Source organism: Phyllopteryx taeniolatus, chromosome 4, assembly GCF_024500385.1.
Source record: "Phyllopteryx taeniolatus isolate TA_2022b chromosome 4, UOR_Ptae_1.2, whole genome shotgun sequence".
In the NCBI taxonomy this organism is placed as follows: Eukaryota; Metazoa; Chordata; class Actinopteri; order Syngnathiformes; family Syngnathidae; genus Phyllopteryx; species Phyllopteryx taeniolatus.
Genome location: NC_084505.1, coordinates 6,123,810 through 6,144,187, shown reverse-complemented (window position 1 = coordinate 6,144,187; position 20,378 = coordinate 6,123,810). Strand labels below are relative to the sequence as shown.

General features: G+C 42.3%; 1 protein-coding gene and 2 long non-coding RNA genes across 7 annotated transcripts in view; 1 reads left to right on the top strand and 2 right to left on the bottom strand.

Moving 5' to 3' along the window:
* Positions 1-13,352, bottom strand: part of LOC133477437 (uncharacterized) — a 36,361-nt gene extending 23,009 nt beyond the window's left edge. The window contains exon 1 of one of the 2 annotated variants that reach the window (XR_009788360.1): positions 13,194-13,352. This is a non-coding gene — a long non-coding RNA (uncharacterized LOC133477437). The remainder of the gene's footprint in view (positions 1-13,193) is intronic. The other variant, XR_009788361.1, reaches the window with a different exon arrangement.
* On the top strand, positions 5,731-9,313 carry LOC133477438 (uncharacterized). Of its 2 annotated transcripts, XR_009788362.1 has the most exons (5): positions 5,731-5,980; positions 6,664-6,758; positions 7,076-7,468; positions 7,558-7,671; positions 7,968-9,313. It is a non-coding gene; the product is annotated as an uncharacterized LOC133477438 (long non-coding RNA). The 2 variants fall into 2 exon arrangements; XR_009788363.1 differs by lacking the exon at positions 7,076-7,468.
* A 1,759-nt stretch (positions 13,353-15,111) lies between the features above and the next one.
* The window catches only part of LOC133477429 (ras and Rab interactor 2-like), a 38,650-nt gene continuing 33,383 nt past the window's right edge, over positions 15,112-20,378 (bottom strand). For 2 of the 3 annotated variants that reach the window (XM_061772153.1, XM_061772154.1), the window contains exon 13: positions 15,112-17,884. In XM_061772153.1, the coding sequence (XP_061628137.1) occupies positions 17,582-17,884 (303 nt within the window). In that variant the 3' untranslated portion in view covers positions 15,112-17,581. The remainder of the gene's footprint in view (positions 17,885-20,378) is intronic. The other variant, XM_061772155.1, reaches the window with a different exon arrangement.

Genomic DNA, 20,378 nt, shown 5'->3' with positions numbered 1-20,378 from the left:
GACAGCAGCCTTCCACGTTATTGGGTCTGGGGTCGCCCAGCTTCCTCTTGGCAATATCTCACAGATTCTGTATGGGGTTAATGTCTGGTGAGTTGGCTGGACAATCGAGAACAGTAATAATATAATGGTTATTTAGCCAGCTTTTGTTAGTTTTGGCAGTGGGGGGCAGGAGTCAAGTTCTACTGGTGCATGAAATCAACATCTCCATAAATGTTGTCAGTAGAAGGAAGCATAAAGTTCCAGAAAATATACTAGTAAACAGCTGTGTTGAATTAGAGTTCAGAAAACACGGTGTAAGTGAGTAGTAGGTATTAAGTTAACTATTTATGAAGCAAATTTAAACCGCTCGCACTGAGCCAAAGTGCTGTATATAATGCAATAGCTAAGAAAAACTCTAAACACTATATACACTATATTTTAGTTTATTGAAATCCACCTGCACATATAAAAAGGTATACAGTTAAAAAAATAATAAAATGTAAAAAAAAATCAAGACTTGCATTAACAATAAAGTTCCTTTATAAACTTGAATATAGCAAACTTGAATGAATGAGTTAGAGCCTCGTGTCAGGCATATTGCCAGCAGCTTGTGTATGTTTTTGCTTGATGAAACAAAACATTTGATAGGATTTTGTTGTTTATGCTGTATATGATATTTGTCTACCAAAATCCATTTTTCTAAACCTATTGTGTCAAATATCTAAATTAGAAGGTGTAGTGGTTCACTCTCCTAGCTTCTGAGCAGGCAGCGGGTGTTCAGTTTCCACTCAGTGGCAGTGTGAACACGAGTGAGAATGATTGTGGGTCACTATGCCTTTACCCTGTGATTGACTGGCTACCAATCCAGAGTGTAGCTAGCATGCCTTTTGGTCAATGTCAACTGGGATTGGATACCTGCAACCCTGAATAGGTTGACAGTATAGAAAATGGATTGATGGACAATTGTACTATGTGTCAAAACTCATTTTTGTCACAGGCCACATTGTACTTAAGGTTTCCTCTCAGAGGGCCATTATGGCTGTAAATCCATGTAAATGTATGATCACCTCATATTACATATATACAACAAACTGATAACTAGTTTTGAAATCGGAAGCCGGTACAAAATTGTTTGTTCAACTATTAGTCAATTTCTTTTAAAAGGGGGGGTTAGTAACAAAAAAATGCGAGCTCTCTCTCAATGCGATTAAAAGTGAAGACAATTTGCTATTTTCTCTTTTAGCAAGAAACATTAAGTCAGCGTTGATGATTTGCTTTCGCCGGCCACATCAAATTATCTGGCGGGCCGGATCTACACTAAAATGCAAATTCATGCGCTCTGTTACAAAGAATGTAATAAGATTAATCTTATACCATTTGAGTCCTTTAGGTTCCTCTCAGCTTGGGCAGTAAGGTAAATGATAATGTAATAATTTGAATGCACTGATATTTAACATTGAAAACTCCATAACACATAGTTCAATAAGTAATTCAGCCTACCAAGCTACATGCACCAATCAGCGAGTGTTACTTTACTGTAACTCTACTACTGCTCAGAATACTACATTGATTATGGAGGGTAAGCAATCCTTTTCTCTGTATTGTGTGTTATTGTTTGTCTTTAATACAAAGTAAATGGGCGAGTTGAGTTCTTAAAAAGCATGTCTGAATAAAAAATATTTTCAGTGATGGTTCAAGTTTTCATTTGTATTCATTGAAGAACTTGAGTTTGCCGGAACAGTAAGTAAGTACAGGAATAGCACAACAACTTGTTATACAATTAAAACTCTTAAAGAAAGAAAGTTGACTTACATGGCTTTCATTGATTTCAAAATGGTTGGTAGCTGCCTGAGAACCTGCTTTTCACATCACATGCACACTGGCATGTCAAATATTTCTCGCATCCCTTCAAAACTTCTGGTTCTTTGTGCCATGACTACCCATTGTGCTGGAATGAAATTCCGGATTGGGGACAAGCCTGTGTAAGAAAAAAATTTGACCTCCCAAAGTAAAGCTTGAAAGTCAAACTCCCTTTGACACTGGAACAAGACCACAGCACTAGAAGACAAAATGTTCTCCAAGATCTTCCTTTTTGTGTAAACAAAAAGTGGATCAGTGGGCTCCTTTGATCCTTGTTCCTTAATGAGGCCAAAGATGAAGCGAAGAAAGACATCATATTTTCCTTCTTGGCTCCCAAGTGTCTTGTCCACCAAGTCCACATAAACGTATTCCAAAGGACTTATTGTATCTAATGGCACCACGTCCAGATAAAAGCATGCAAAAGGACTTATTTTATCTAATGTACAATCAGGACCTATTTTACCTAATGTACAATCAGGACTTATTTTACCTAATGTACAATCAGCAGCTAGGAACTCTTGAACACTCAAGTGAGCATAGCGGAACACAGTGGTATTATACAGTCCTTTCTCTTCTCTCAACACAAGTGGACATTCTTTACAGAAAAGTCAGGCTTCCTCAACACTTATCTTCCTCAACATTTCACAGACACACAACATTACATTTACTATATTTAGGGGAGGGCATGGTTTGAATTTGAGCGATTCCCGTCCTTATTTCGATTCTGGTTCCAAATGATTCTCGATTCAGATTATTTTAGGGGGCTGGATCAAAAAGGTTTCCATGGTTTAAAAAAGGGTGTCCAAATTATAAACATCCATTTTCTTAGTAGACCGCAGCACAGAGTAAAATGATTTGACTAGGGGTTCTTTACAACCAGTATCAATATAAAACCTATGAACTAAAAGGTAATGTGGGTGGAACTAACCCAACTGACTTAATATTCATTAATTAATGTTGCACTAGGTCATGAAGAACTGGGACCCATGGTAAGGAAATGCCATTTGGCGAATGATTGGCAACAAGGTCAAATACCCAATGTGTTGTACTCTCCTAGTACTGAATGTTTTTGTATTCAGGGTGCCGCGGTGGACGAGGGGGTGTTGGAGCATGTGACACTGGCGCGATTCCATGGGTGAGAGATCTCGGACCATGAGGATGCCGAAAAACTGTTGAACTCACTGCTGGACTTAGTGTGGTCCGAGGGGCCTGCCGATGGGGGACTATGTGCATCCGTGACTCCGGTCACGTTCGAGGTAGACCCGACTGCTTTTGTTAACGTGCCGCAGTACCGCTGTAAACAAGAGGCCGCTGAAGGCATCGTGGAGACCCTAGAGGGACTCTGGAAAGCCGGAGTCCTGGAAGAATCAAATTCTCCCTTTAACACTCCTATTTTACCGGTAAAAAAGGCTGACGGCATCAATTACCGGATGGCTCATGATTTGAGACGAATAAATGATATTACTAGAACTCCCTGCGTCCCGGTCCCGGATCCACACCGTTGTTTGGGTGTTCTGGGCACGGAGATGCAATGTTTCTCGGTAATTGATTTGACTAAGGCCTTCTTCTGCATTCCCCTGGCAGAAAAATGCTGGAAATATTTCACGTTCACCTACAAGAATTGTAAGTTACAATATACGCGGGTTCCCCAGGGCTGGAAGCTGTTTGCGAGAGCAATTGGCCGATATGAATTTGCCGGAGGGCTCTCTGTTGATCCAGTACGTCGATGATTTGTTAATTGCAGGTAACTCGGCTGAAACCTGCTTAAAAGCGACACACACTGTGTTGTCCCAACTTGATGACTTGGGTTCAAGTTGTCTAAAAAGAAACTTCAATGTTGCAGATGACAGGTGACGTTCTTGGGGCAGGTGATCTCAGGGAAGGGCTCGACCCTGAGTAACTCACACCGTTCTTCCATTTAGACTTATCCCCGACCGACTAATGTTAAGGAAATGTTTTCTTTTTTGGGCCTTTGCAGCTATTCCCGTGGCTTTATCCATGACTTCGCAGTAATGACACAAGCCTTGCATGATCTAGTTAGGGTTAAAGGCATGCGCAACCTCCATGCTGAATTGGACAGGACAGACAGAAGTGAGAAGTTGTTTACCGACCTTAAGAGAGATTTGGCCGCAGCGACTCACCTAGCTCAGCCTAACTGTGACCTGCCTTTTCATCTAGACGTTTCAGTGACCGAGAGTACAGCCAACGGGGCCTTGTTCCAGAAGATGGGCGGTAACAGACGTGTCTTGCTTTACGTCAGCGCCTCTTTGGACAAAGTAGAAGGGAGACAACCTACTTGTGCTGCATATGCCGCAGCGGTGGCCACATGCATTAATAAGACTGCACACATTGTTATGGGACACCAACATTTTATTCTTACTCATCATGGGGTGACAGCATTCGTGGCCTCAGCGGCGTTCACGATGTCACCATTGCGTCAGCGACGCCTGATGACGACCCTCACCCAACCCCATATTGTATTCCTCCTCTCAGAGATCCATATGGATGACAGTGTTTCCAGTTCTGGCGAACCACACACCTGCCAAGATCAGGTCATGTGGGATTTGAAGGCCCGCCCCGATTTGTCCTCAGCTCCTCTTTCAGGTGGTCGGGTGTTCTTCACCGACTGCTGCTGCTGGAGACATACCTCGGGACCGCTACATGCGGGGACTGCCGTCGTTGAGGCCCTGACCCCAGGAGACGCAAATTCTGACTTCCAAACGCTTTCGTCCACAAATGACTTTGTGAAACCCTCCGCTCAAGCTGCAGAACTGCTGGCCATTAGCAGGGCACTGGAGTTATCTGAAGGTCAGCGTGTTACTATTTATTCTGATTCGGCCTATGTTGTAGGATCCTCGTTTGTTGATTTGGCTGCATGGAGACGACAGGGATTTTTACGTCCACTGGAGACCCAGTGGCCCACGCAGAGCTGATTCAACAACTGAGCAAGGCTGTTGATAGGCCAGTGGAGGTGGCTGTGGTCAAGCGTCCAGGACATGTGAAAGCGAGCACGCTGGTAGGCTAAGAAAGCAGCAGGCTATCAAACGGATGCTGAAGGTAACTATGTTGTCAAACAGCATCAGTTGATCGACTTTCTCCCTGCAGTAACGGTTGATGTGGTGCGCGACCTCCAAGAAGCGGCGCCAGAGGAAGACGAACGTAAGTGGCAAAAGAAAGGTGCTGAGTATGACGAAAAGGAGAAGCTGTGGTTTGGCCCGGCGAGAGGCCCTAGGAGACTGGTGTTACCTACAGGAAAGTTCATGCGGTCAGTGGTTGAGGAAGCACACGTGAGAGTGACAGATGAGAGTTATGTGTCGATGCTGAACAAGCTGCGCTTTTGGTGGCACTCTGATCTTCTGCGTAGGGTAAAAGAGTTTTGTGTTTCTTGTGATATATGTCAGAATTTCAGTGTTGATCCTACAACGAAGAGGGAACTGCAACACACTGAGATGGGCCGATGCCCGAATGATGTGGTGGTAATGGACTACACCGACATGGTAGTCCCAGTCCAAGGAAAAAGGTACCTATTAATGATTGTCGACACTTTTTCTGGATGGCCTGAAACCTATCATTGTGCAAACGAGGACGCACCGTCCGTCATCAAAGCGCTGGTTATTATATCCCGAAACATGGGTTTCAACAAGTAATCAGATCGGACAATGGTACCCATTTTACGGCTAATTCGTTGGCCACGGTCGAATGCATGCTGGGGCTCAAACACAAATTTGGCTCAGTCTACCATCCTCAGTCCCAGGCCGCCCATGTGGACAGGATGAACCGCATGGTCAAACAACGACTGGCGAAAATGTGTCCACACACAGGGCTAATTGGCTCCATGCCCGGCCCCTTGCTTTGTTCTCCATCAGGCAAGCGATTAACCGCCGGACAGGGTTCACCCATTTTGAACTCCTGACCGGCCGCCTGATGCCTGGTCCAGCCTCGGCTTCGCTCCAGCTGGACATGGAACCGCCGAAGGGCAATAAGCCCTACTGGGAGCAACTGTCATCTCGTGTCCTCGCTTTGTGTTTCAGATCCCTCTGTTGCAGATGTCCACGTCAGTGACTCTTCCCTTCCGACTCACGTGTATTTGAAAGTGCTCCAAAGCAAGAGGTCTGAACCACAGTGGACTCGTCCATTTGAGGTAACAGCTCAGACATCTCACGCTGTGTGTCTCTTTGGAAAGGGGGACAAGTGGTAGCACGTGTCACAGACACGCCCTGCGCAGGCCTCTATTGTAGAGTAAGAAAAAAAAAAGAAAAAAAGAGAGGGCCTCTTGTGCCTGGTGACTTTCTGCTGTATTGTGCATGCTGGACGTTTCTTTTTGCGTGCTGTTATTCGCTGAGGTCATTTTTACCTAGTCTACCCAGTTTCATTTATTTTCATTCATTTTTCATTTCTTTCATCTTTATGTATGTATGTATGTATGTATGTATGTATGGACATTGCGTTTTGGTGTTAAATTGATCATTTATCATAGGGGGGAGATATGTACATCCTGTATGTCTGGCCGAAGAAGGTCATAATCACGACTCTGGTGATCTCCCTGATTATAGTTACTAGTATGTATTTCTGAATGCCCTCAAACCAAGAATGAGTGGGAAAGAGAGCCGTGAAGCCAACAGGGGCCCTAGAGTTGAACTACACGCTGGGAGAAAGTACGGTATACCAATTTGATTTGTGTAAGGTGATAGATTGTGTAAACTGGGGCGATCAGGCGGGAAACGACATTTACTTGTGTGCTTTGAGTATAGGACATGGAGCAGCTAACCAGTACACGGTGAACCATAAATTCAGCGCGGACCACCAGGTGGATTTGTGTTACAGGTGTGAGCAGGTGATTATCCACTCGAAACTGGGATACTGGGAACCGATGAATGGTAGGAATTGGCAGTGGAAGGACAGGATCAAACTGGAAAAAGGTAGTATGCACCCGGTAACCCCTGGGGAACGACACCCCGTACTGCTGACCTTGTATAAATATCCCCCCGTTGAAAGAGTGGGGCGAACCAGTGCCAACCTTTACGGTCTTAACCTTGGGAATAGATGCCTCAGGGGCCGACCCCCTAGGACAGATTATGATTAATTGGCTACAACCGACAAAAAAAATAATCTAATCCAATAATGAGAACATTTGCTAATTTAACAGTTTCAAAAAACTCGGATTCTCTGGTTTTTAGACCCTCTAACGCGACGGGATATCCATCCATCCATTTTCTGAGCCACTTCCCCTCACTAGGGTCGCGGGCGTGCTGGAGCCTATCCCAGCTGTCATCGGGCAGGAGGCGGGGTACACCCTGAACTGGTTGGCAGCCAATCGCAGGGCACATACAAACAAACGACCATTCGCACTTGGGATGTGGGAGGAAACCGGAGTGCCCGGAGAAAACCCACGCAGGCACGGGGAGAACATGCAAACTCCACACAGGCGGGGCCGGGGATTGAACCGGGGTCCTCAGAACTGTGAGGCTGACGCTCTAACCAGTCGTCCACCGTGCCGCCGCGACGGGATATGACCTGAATAATGACTTGGTCCAGGGGGTGGTATACCGACGTATGCTACAGGAGGCTAAGGGGCGAGCGGCAGGGATTAATACAGGAAATCTTTGGTTTAAAGAAGTTATTGTGGAAGGTAGGGACGCAGTCAAAATCTATCAAAAAGACTGTCCTTTCTGTGCTACTATGAATAACCTCAATTGGATTGTTAACCCTATGATCCAGGAAAATTTTACTGCTGCTACTGAGTTTGAGTCGACCTGTACCTACCAGCTGATGACTAAAGAATATTTGGAGGGTGATTGCCAGCGCTGGGACCACGTGTATCCTCTAACCAAGGTAAAAGGTGCTCCCCTCTCTGATGTCAAAAATGTCCCGTCCCTAGCTTGCATCTCCCAAAATAAGAGTATGGTACCTTTTGGCCCCAACAACAAACTATCTCGATCAATTGGCCACCTGGATCCACAGTTTCGTAATTTCACACTTTCAATTGACTATTATAAAGCGGCCCGATTGAGAAAGACGAGTTGCGATTGGTGGTGGATGTGTGGTGACTGAAAGCCCAGTGAATGGACAGGCACTTGTGCATTGATTTCTATGATAACCTCCAAGTGACCAAGCCTCTCTCTGAGCAGGAAATCAACCACATGGCGGATTTCACCTGGGAGCGTGACTGGTGGGCTATCTTAACCCGCTCCCGCCGTGTGGTCAGTGGCTTCAACGTGGGTGGAAACGCTTGGGAAGCAGGAGAAGACCCCACCTACCTGGACGCCATTGGAGTTCCCAGAGGTGTCCCGGATGATTATAAAGCTCGCTGTCAAACTTCCGCAGGTCTTGAGAGTATTTTCATATGGGTAACCCCAAATAAAAATGTTGATTTTATTAATTACCATCATTACCAAAATCAAAGACTGGTGAATTTCACCTCCCAATTGGCAGAGGGTGTCCATGAGCAACTATCCGCTAACTCTCTCATGGTATTCCAAAATAAGCTGGTCTTTGATAACTGTTAGCGGAAGAAGGGGGTGCCTGCTCTCGCATCAAGGGTCACTGTTGTATGATTATCCCCAACAATACGGCACCAAACGGAAAGCTCACCAGAGCCATGAAAGGTTTGCAAGCCATGTCTGTTAAACTTAAATCAATGTCTGGAGTGGATGACAACCCATTCCATAGCCTGCTGAACAGGATGTTTGGTAAATGGAAAGGTCTCATGCTGACTTTGGCTACTACCATCCTGGTTGTCATTGCTGTGCTTGCTTTGTGTGGATGTTGTATCATCCTCCTGAGACAAGGATGACACCTTGTCTCAGGAGTCTTATCCTCCGGATTGTCCACAAGGCCTTTGAGGGGAAGGACCCCCACGGCCAATATCAGCTGCTGCCCCTGAAAGAGGACGTGGAGACCATTAGCGCGCTTGCGCCGTTGAACTTCGCGCCTGTATGCTCTCCTTAAGTTTTTGGATATTTGCTATATTTTGTTTGGGCTATATTAAGTATTAGCACGGACTTGGGTCCATATTTAGACGGTGTTGATCTCTGATTAGCAGAGATTAAATGGGGGATTCGTGGGATATGGTTTTGCCCATTAATTGGTTTGTGCTTGAACAGTGGTGCTTTGTTGCAGTGAAGATAAAATGAAGTGAAGATAAGGGTGTGAGGGTGAGCTGCTTGAAAGTTCCCAGTAGGGTGCATGTGGAGGACACAGGAAACATCTGCCGGAGATAACCGTGGATACAAAGCGTTGCTGCAAACCTTATGAGGAAGTGAGAAGTGTTGAGACAGCATCTTGCACCAGCGCCAAACGGCCATCATTCTGCATAGCAACGATGACGTCAATCGACCCTGGACCAACCGGACGAAGACAACTCCACACTTCCTCTTTGAATTTTTTTTATCAGACTGGGTCAGGAACAGATAGTTTTGTTCGGACTACACTATCTCTGCTAAGGCTAAGATAAGGGTAGCTGCTGAACCAGAGCTCTGAAGTATGTATAGACTCCACTGTCAGGAATAAATTGGTTGGCTTTTAACACGTCGTTATAATCGTAGTTCTTTCATGAAAACGAACACGCTTGGAACCTCAAAAGCTAATTGGTGATTTTAAAACACAGGTTCCTTTAAAGCCAAACAGTACAAAATGTTGTATTGAACAATAAGCAGTTGATTTTCCAAGACAAAAGTTTAAACAATCATTCTATATGCTGGATCTATGAGTAAGAGTACAAAGTTGGTAGTATTTTATATTAATATATGATTTTTACACCATTTTTAGGGCTAAATTGGAGACCAAAATTCAAATCGATGGGTGTGGTCCTCTCCAGTTTCTCCGTCCCTGAGACACGCCCCCTGGGTATTTAACCTTTGACTCCTGCCTCTTCTCGCCCTCTTGTCTGTGGCTTCTTGGTTCCTGTCCTTCATGCTGAGGGTTACCTCGGCACGGCTCTTGCCATGCTGCTGCCCCACCCCTCTGTTCTAACACACGGTTCGGCCAACATGAACCTGGGATGGAGACTTGGCTTCCCGGCCTACGTGACTCACCTCTAGGCAATCAGAGCAGCGACTACTAAAAGTATCAGGTGCGCTCCAAGCCAAGCGTGAACGCTCAGAAGTTGCTAGCGGGTCCTACCGAAAGCATGACGAACAACTTCCCTTTTTCTTCTCCTGCCTTTTTGTTTTATTTATCTTCTTCTTCAACCAAACCTGCTCCATTTTCCTCCTGAGATGTGCGGAGAAAGACCATCCCCAAAGACCAGCTGATCTACGGTCGTGAGTAGCACAACAACGGTTGTCAGAATGTACAAGATTAGTACCTAATAAGTCTGGGGAAAATACTATCTTCACAGAAATCCCAACTTTGCTCTCTCTCGCTATGACTCAACCCATTCCACGTGCACATTTTTATTCCAACCACACACAATGTCCTCCTCCCTTTTCGTATACCTAGTTTCTGTCTATTACCATTATTTGTGTTTCTTTTTTGTAGTTAAACCCCTCTGTATTGTTTCCCTGTAGATTTCCCTTTAGATGTAATTTAATTTTCTATAAAATTCCACTTCTTGTTGTGTTTTGTGTGTTTTGAGATATTGAAACCGCTGTAATCGAGAACTCGTACTTCATAACTGCAGCAGCCTTTTTGTAGCAGCAGGTTTTTCGTCACTTTTCCTAAATTGTACACATATAAAAATAGATGTGGTGCCAAAAACAGTTTGATTTTAATGTTAAACGTGTGAAACTAAACCGGAATTGAATGCAGGCATTACCTTCCGACTAATCTCGTTTCCAAATGAATTGCGTTTTTATCCAAAACCCATGTACGCTACACTGTACATAGGAAAATATGCTTTGATTACAAAACTGAAAATGTGATAATTTTCCTCTGATCACTCAATAACCTGTGACATCTGATTCATTGATTTTAAAAAGAAAGAGATAATACATTTCATGAAACCCACACGATGATATCACTCAAACCGTTTCAGAGCACTATTTATTGATAAATGTAACATCAAATGGGAAAAAATGGCATGATAATTCATTTATGTCATCCAAGAGAAAGCAATGCAGGACTGCAGGATTAACCATCCGATGGGGTCTGTAAAAAAGTGGTCTGCACCTTCTCCTACAGTTGGAAAAAAGAGGAAGTTAAGAGAAGCCCAGAAGGAACTGAATCTGCCTGAGCACTCCTTGAAGACGGAGTTGGGGATCTCAACATGCCATGATCAGCAGGGTGCTTGAGCAGCAGCAGGCCATTGCCCAGGTCCTCTCCAATGAACGAAAAAAACAGACATCGGACCCTCATATAGTAGGACACTGGCGTACTAGAGGCCATCAACAAGTCACTAAGCCCTTTAGTTGAGTTTACAGATGTACTCACTGGGGAGCAATATGTGAATGTGAAGCCAACTCTCCACCTCTTCCGCACATCCATACTAGCAGTATGACCTCTCGAAGAGCATCAAGCAGATCATCATGGGTTACCTCAATGAGAAATATGATGACTACAGTTCATCAGGGGACTACAGATGAAAACTAGCCTTCTGGCTAATTCTGGCTTTTTTAACCATGTGTACTTCATGTGTTTTATGAAATTGCATTGTCCCCTTTCAAAAATAAACTGAACTGAACCCAAAAACTCAAGAACTCCTTGACATGACTTGTGCTGTGGACCCAAGATTTTAATTGAAATATGTGGCTGAAGAGAATCAGGAATCAATAGAAGCCAGACTAACATCTGAAATGAAGACCATCATGGTATTTTTTCTGCTGCTACTACTACTAATAGTAGAAGAAAATGAAAATGAAGAGCTGGAGCAGCTTCTTCATAGACGCAAAAGACAGCTCCTGGTCCATCTCCTCTTCAATCAGACCAAGCCATAGCTTTTGAGCTTCAAACCTATCTTCAGGAAAAGGCCACTTAACACTGAGGCTGACCCACTTGAGTGGTGGAGAGCGTCACAGGCTCTCTACCCACTGCTCTCCCAAATGGCGAGGAAACATCTGCGCATCCCTGCTACAAGTGCTGCATCAGAGCAGGTTTTTAGCACAGGCGGAAATATCGCCACCTGCCTACATTCATCACTGAAGCCAGCCAAAGTGAACATATCGGTGTTCCTCAGCAAAAATATTAGTTTGTACGAAGCAAACTGCAGGGGTACGGAGGCAGACTTATGTGGCCAACCCTTTATTTTTTAAAAAAGGTTATTAAAAAGCCTTCAAGAAGTACTTTGTTTTTAGCCTGTTTTATTATTGTTTTTTTTGGTATGTTGCAAAATTAGGATGTTTCCCAATCCCCTTTTTTTTTTGTTTAAAAATGTTTTGGGAGAAGTTTTTGGCCATGTTTTTGCATGTTTGACAAGAGTGTATGTAAATTGGTTATTTATTTTTGTTTTTTATTGCCATTTATTTTAATTGTTGTTCTTTTAAGTTATATTTAAAGTAGAGTTTTGGGAGTTGAATAAATACCAAGTTTTGAAATCGATGCATAAACGTGCTTATTAATCATGATTTCAGGATCAATCAAAAATCATTGTGATTACGATTTTTTTTCCCCCCATAATCGCCCAGTCCTACTTGTCAGGGACTTCATCTCTCCTCTCATCTTGTGTCTTTTCTTTTATAGAAAAGCATACAAGAAGTCACATCTCTGGACAAACGTATTAAATGTAATGTAAACTGCAAGTAGATAGGAAATGTAACACTTTGATTTCTGAGTTGCAATTGTTAAGGATATTTCTCCAAACTCAATAAATGTTATACACTCCCCAAACTCTAGTAGCCTATACAAACATATTAACCAAACTCTGAGCTGATCACAAAGCTATATATATATATATATATATATAAATATAAAATAAACACATTTTGAATGGAGCCCGCAAATTGCTGTCAAACCTCGCGGCAAAATCTGAAGCCGCGAAGGCTTGAAGGTCACATGGTCCGGCCGCGTCATCATTTTCGGCTCCTCCCCTAAACATAAGCATTTATTTGGCTTTTTTTTTTTTAAGCGGTCTTCGCTGCGCGTTACCGTAATGCAGAGTATAAACAGATATTGAACATTTATGTGGAGGTGAAGGCTGGCTTGACTTCGTATTTTTTTTATTTTTATTATTTGTTTTGTCTTGCGGTATCAGTCTAGAATGTTTATAACTCAGTTGACACAAAGTTAAAGTGTGTATATATATATATATTCAATTTGCATGACACTGACAATTTCTAACGCAGTAATGTTTGTTTTGAACAGTAGCAAAATGCAAAGTGCAGAGCTGTGTCTCTTTTTCACAGGCTTGTGTATACGACAGAAGAGCGCGAGGTGTACCTGACAGTTTGTAGAAGGGAGCAGAAAACTTGCATTTCACTTACTAGCAGTGCTGTGGCCATCACCTCCCTTCTCCGGTCCAACAAGTCAGAAAGATACGCACCATCAAAAGCTTCACAGGCATAAAGGCCGTTGCACTTCCTTCCTAGTCATCGCCATAGACGTCGGGTATAATAGAACACGCCTTGAGGGGGTTGCCTTGGTTCAGCATAACCGCCATATTGGATGTGTCACACCTGCTCCACAAAACCCTGCAAATCAATGGACTGATCTACAAAGTGCACAAAATGACCTAAAAATCAATGGACTGGTCTACAAAGTGCACAAAATGACCTAACACTGTGGTGACAAAAAAGTGAGAAGTGAACGAAATCTGAGACCGGGACGTAACCAGCAGCTATCCAGGCGTTTGAGAGTTCCACAGCCAAAGAGAAGAAGTATACTTACGGGAGTACTGATGTTAAGTGTAAACTTTGTGCTGTTATGAGCCTCCGTGACTGTGTTAATAAATTACTAAATGTGGAAATCAAAGTCTCTCAATCTGTCAGTCACTCAACCAATCTTCAAAGATATCATGTATAATTGTTCAGATGCAGAGTGCAAATATTGCACTCAAGTACAGTTACTTTAGAATAATATGACTCAAGTAAAAGTAAAAAGGGGTCCTCCAAATAATTACTTAAGAGTACGAAAAATACTCAAGTACTGAGTAACTCGTGAGCGACTCCTGATTTTTCGGATGAACGTCAAATTAATTACAAAAATAGATACATAAATAACTAGATAAATAAAATAATGTGCAAATTCAGATATTGCAGAACAATATCACTTCATCTAAAACATAATCAATAAAATCTTTATAAAATAAAAAAAACTAAATAATCTTTTATAAAAAAAAACAAATTAAGCCAAATTCAGCTTCAAGAAATTATCTTATACAATTTTGTTTCCACTTGATAAACAGCACAATAGGCCCACCGGGCAGATTACAAAAACAGGAACAAGGCTGAAACGAATATTAAAAGTCTACACACCCCTGTTTAAATGCCAGGTTTCTGTGATGTAAAATAATTTAGACCAAAATAAATCATTTAAAAACGTTTTCCACTCTTAATTTGACCGAGAATTCAATTGGTTTATTTATGTATCTTTTTAAGACGGGAGGTGAAATAAACAACTGAAATAATCTTGCATGTGATTGACTTGGACTTGACGTTTAACTTGCTGCCTTCTTGGCCAGGGCACCGTTGCAAAAGAGACGTTTTATTTTAACTGGTCTTTCACCTGGATAAATAAAGTTTTAAAACAAACAAACTAACTAAATAAGCAAATAAAGAAAGCTGTGTGCGTGTGCATGTGAAGGTACACCAAAAGATGCATGTTTTACAGTTACTCTGACAATTACAATTTATCCAAAATGTTACTTGACTAAATGTAACACTAATCCTACTACATATAGTATTTATAAAGTGTATATAGCCATTTAAAACATAAGTGAGATTAATAATCTCTTACAAGAGTATCATATCGTCAAACATTCAATAATAGATTGCGTGGAATTACCTTTCAAGGTGGGAGAAATCGTTTTTTGGATGTGTGATCTATTCCCCTACTCAAGCTAGCTCCCAAATAACAACAATAATAACTAAACCCATTCCATTCAACTAATGTGGTCGAGTTTTGGTGCAGTGTGTGAATAAGTTTTCGAACTAACTTTGGGCTTCTAAGGGGACAGTCAGTATCGTCACATAAGCTTGAGATAGTTTTGACGTGCAGAGGAGGAACATTGAATATAAGATGTGAACGTATGTATTTTGACAGAATGGTTGGAATGGCATATATGGTAAATTTAGGTGCCTCTTTAACCCTTAATTTTGTATTCAACCATGATTATTTTGGATTTTGGCGGTTGGTACGATCCCATATGTGCCAAAATGGTGTTAAAAGCAGGTGGACACCTCAGGGAGTAAAGGAAAGTTTTATTTGAATGACAGTCAACTTTACACTGACTAGCAGTCAAGGATTCCTCACAGAAAATGGATGAAGGTAAACAAATACACAAAAAAGGGGCAATTAACTAAAATGAGAAAGGGAAAAAAAAGGAAATGGATGGTTAGTGACAAAAAGGACAGCAGAACCAATGAGAGGAACTAACAAACTATAGTGCATACTGTACATACACATGAGACAAGACAGTTACATGGCTGCAAAACATAACAAAGAATAACCCTTAACCTGTGCATCCATTTTCTACCATTAATACTGTTCAGGGTCGTGGGTGAGCTGGAACCTATGCCAATTTACTTTTGACAAGAGTAAAAAATATCAACTATCACATACTATGTGGCGTAATATACCACATTTACTCAATACAATATTTCAATACTCGTAGAAACCACTTTTAGAACAATTGGAGCCTCATGTTGTCTTTGTTATGATGCTTACGACTGCTTAATACTTCTTTGCATTGGCCTCTCGAGCATGCCATGAAATTTTAGGTCACCTCCGTGAACAAAGCCTTTGTTTCGAACTTTTTCCATTTCGAAATAATGGAGACCATTGTGCAACAATGCTGCAGAAATGTTTCGTCATCTGGAAATGTATTGGAGTTCTTGGGGAGGTGGGCAAAAACAGTTCTGCATACGTGGGGGTCGGTGGGTCTTGGCGTTCTCCTCCTGGTGGCCAGTTTTGGGCCGTTTCAGTGGGAGGGGGGGGGGGGGGGGGGTGCCATGTAGCCATCCTAGGGTGGGCCCCTGTGCCTGCCCACCCCTGGGGGGGTTGGGGTCAACCATTCCCATGGCACAGCAATTCCAGGACACCTCTGACGTTTATTGCGAATGCGAGACTGTGTCAATTCACTCGCATGTGTCCGCAGAAGCACACCCCTGGGATTTATTTGCTTGGTATGGGGCTACTCCTTAATTGCTAATAAACAACTCGTATGACCTTCTTGCGATGTCCCCTCACTTGCACTCCGTTTCTACAGTACAGACGTTTCGAATGACATAGCCACTCCTACCACACTCCAGTTGCACAGCCAGGTCCACTTCCTTTGTGCTGATCTCTTGCCCTTATGTCCCTGTCCAGTCCTATCCAAGATTGTTCTGTTCTTCCCTCACAGGGTGTCGCACCAGTGTCCTGTATAAAACTTTAATCTAATGAGACATTGTATTATGCATATAATGCTTTGTTTTTCTTACTGCTAGTGTGCTGTCATTTCTTGTTTTTGTTTTTTTGTTTTTTTGTCTTTGTGACTGAAATTTTCAATAAATATACATCTTAATACAAAGAACTACAGTGGCAGTAGAAAAAAAATCCACTGCTGCCAGGTAAAACTGGTTCGGCATAAAAGGGAGACAGATCCTCGTCCTCGCAGTGGAACGGGATCTGGTTTAAAAAAAAAAAAAAAAAAAAGTCCAGTGCGGAAATATTAATAAGACACGTCTTTCCCACTTAGAGATAATTGCGATATAAAATGAAAACATTTGAATATAAAAAAAATTGATCATAGTAATAGAAGTCGCAATTGACCAGCAATTGCAGAGAAGCAAGAGTGAAACATTAATAGTTCCAAAAGTTCATTCAACTTGATGGTGTTTTATGTGGTTCATTTTCATTTAATCTAGCTCATCACTTGGTGACATCTGAATGCTTGCAGTTGCATACACTAGTTTACATTTCCTTTTGAAGGCAGATTGGGATTACAGCAGTTAATTACATAAAATGCATATAATGTCATTGCTGCTTTTAGACTGTGTGCATATCCCACAGTCTATTTAAAAAATAAAAAATAAACTTTCTTCTGCATCTCAAACTTACAAATTTCCTCCAAATCAACACATCGCACAACCTCTTATTACTTCTTTAACGTACAGTATTTTTGCTGACATGATGCCTTGAGCAAATTTATTAGCATCTATCCATTGCTTTTCCATACCGCTTAGCCTCACTAGGATTGCGGGCAGGCTGGAGCCTATCCCAGCTATCTTCGGGCGAGAACATATAAACAAACAACCATTCCCCACTAACACCGAAAGGCAATTTATTCTTTCAACCTACCATGCATGTTTTTTGGATGTGGGAGGAATCCGGAGTACGCGGAGGAGAAAACCCCATGCAGGCACGGGGAGAACATGCAAACTCCACACAGGTGGGGCCGGGGATTGAACCCAGATCCTCAGAACTGTGAGGCTGACGCTCTAACCAGTCGTCCACCGTGCCGCATTTATTAGCATTACTGAAATAAAATTTTAAGGGCTCACTATGACTCTTGCAACACTTTCCAGAGTCCAACCTCCCACTTGGCTGCTCCATTAAAACGCATCATATCAGTCAAGCTCCATTAAGCAGCAAAATGCTTGAAATGCAAAAATCAGTGATTGTATTCAAGTGCTACCAGTTGGAAATATTCCCTCATTGCTCCATTTGATCATTAAAAGATGCAGGCAGGTATGCAAACGTTTAAATTAGGCACCCTCCTGTAGACAAAATGGAAGGTCTTAGCCCGGGGTCGGCTGTGAAGCTCAGCTTTGATTTGTTGAGGGTGTGTGTCAGGGGCCAGTTGCTGACAGGTGTCCTCGGTGTCCAGAAAGAGCGCGTAATTGTCAGGCTCTGAAACCTTGAATTTGTGAGCACAAAGTAAGCAGACCTCTTCCGTCGTGGTGTATGAATGGACGATTAAGGTTTTAGCTGTGCAGCCTGTATCCACATCTTGCAGGGCTAACCGTAGATAGTTCTAATGGAGAAGAACAAAAATGTTGTATTATGACTTATGAACAGGAAAGTCAAGCAAGCAGGCAGAAAAGTACACAGGCTGGCATGTACGTTTTAACTGCTCATATAGAATTTAGTTGTAAATGGAAACAGATTCTGATCTGAAATCTGATGTGCTCTATATTAGTGAGAACTACAGGTTCTCTACAGGTGGATATACATTTTGGGCCATACCTTTCTAATAAAACCTTTGTGCTACACACTTAGTCCCCCCTCCTCAGTCACTTTGGATAACTATTTGCTTTCAAATATGTGACAACAGTTTGGAGAAGGCACACAAATTATTGGTGGAATATACAAGAAAAGTAATTAATAAACCACCAGAGCCACAGCGCCCTGATTTACAAGTGCATACGTTTACTTTTGTATTTCCCCCCTTGCTGATTTCGGATTTTTAAGCATATTTATCACACTTAAAAGACAACCCAAGTGAATATAAAATGCAGTGGCTAAATGATGATTTTATTTATTAACAGAAAGAATCCAAACCCATCTGGCCCTGTATGACAACGTAATTGCCTCCCTGAACCTAATAACTAAGGTTTTGCCAACCTTGGCAGCAATAACTGAAATCAAGTGTGTGTGAAAAATGGTGATGAGTCTTTTGCGTCGCTGTGCAAGAATTTTGGCCCATTATTATTGGCAGAATTATTTTAATTCAGACATCTCAGTTGATTTAAGTTTGACTTGATCATTCCAAAACCTCCTTTATTATAATTATTATTATTATTATTATTATTCATCTTCCATACCGCTTATCCTCACTAAGGTCACAGGCGTGCTGGAGCCTATCCCAGCTATCTTTGGGCGAGAGGCGGGGTACACCCTGAACTGGTCGCTAGCTAATCGCAGGGCACATAGAAACAAACAACCATTCGGACTCACATTCACACCTACGGGTAATTTAGAGTCTTCAATTAACCTATCATGGATGTTTTTGGGATGTAGGAGGAAACCGGAGTACCCATAGAAAACCCACGCAGGCAAGGGGAGAAGAAGCAAACTCCACACAGGCGAGGCCAGATTTGAACCCGGGTCCTCAGAACTGTGAGGCGGATGTGCTAACCAGTCGGCCACCTATTATTATTATTATAATTAGTAGTAGTAGTAGTAGTAGTAGTAGTAGTATTTTAGCCATTCAGAGGTGGATTTTCTGGTTTGTTTTGTCATTTGTCATTGTCCTGCTGCATAACCTAAGATGGCTGATGGCCGGACGTTTACCTGCAGGATGATCTGGTAGAAAGAAGAGTTCATTGTTGCATTAATTACAGCAAGTTGTCCAGGTCGTGAAATAACTAAGCAGCCCCAACCATCACACTGCCACCACCATGTTTGACTGTTGCCATGATGTTCTACATATGTGGACAAAACTGTTGGTACCCCTCTGTTAATGAAAGAAAAACCCACAGTGGTCCCTGAAATAACTTGAATCTGACAAAAGTTATCATACAGTAAATACAAATTTAATTAAAACTAACCAATGAAAATCAGACATTGCTTTTGAATTGTGGTTCAACAGAATTATTTTTAAAAAACAAGCTCATGAAACAGGCCTGGACAAAAATGGTACCCTTGACTTAATAATTTGTTGCACAACCTTTTGAGGCAATCGCTGCAATCAAAACATTTTCTAACTTTCACTGAAACTTGTGCACCTCTCAGCAGGTATAGGGGGCAAAAATGTATTTATTTAGCTACCAATTGTGCAAGTTCAGAAAAAAAAAATCCAGAAATCACTGTCTGATTTTTAAAGAATGTATGAGCAAATTATGGTGGAAAATAAGTATTTGGTCACCTACAAACAAAGAAGGTTTCTGGCTCTCACAGACCTGTAACTTCTTCTTTAAGAGGCTCCTCTGTCCTCCACTCGTTACCTGTATTAATGGCAACAGTTTGACCTCGTTATCAGTATGAAAGACACCTGTCCACAACCTCAAACAGTCACACTCCAAAATCCATGATGGCCAAGACCAAAGAGCTGTCAAAGGACACCAGAAACAAAATTGTAGACCTGCACCAGGCTGGGAGGACTGAATCTGCAATAGGTAAGCAGCTTGGTGTGAAGAATTCAACTGTGGGCGCAATTATTAGAAAATGGAAGACATACAAGACCACTGATAATCTCCCTTGATCTGGGGCTCCACGCACGATCTTGCCCCGTGGGGTCAAAATTATTACAACAACGGTGAGAAAAAATCCCAGAACCACACGAAGGGACCTAGGGAATGACATGTAGAGAGCTGGGAAGAAAGTAACAAGTTCTACCATCAGTAACACACTATGCCGCCAGGGACTCAAATCCTGCAGTGCCAGATGTGTCCCCCTGCTTAAGCCAGTACATGTCCAGGCCCGTCTGAAGTTTGCTAAAGAGCATTTGGATGATCCAGAAGAGGATTGGGAGAATGTCATATGGTCAGATGAAACCAAAATAGAACTTTTGGGTAAAAATTCAACTT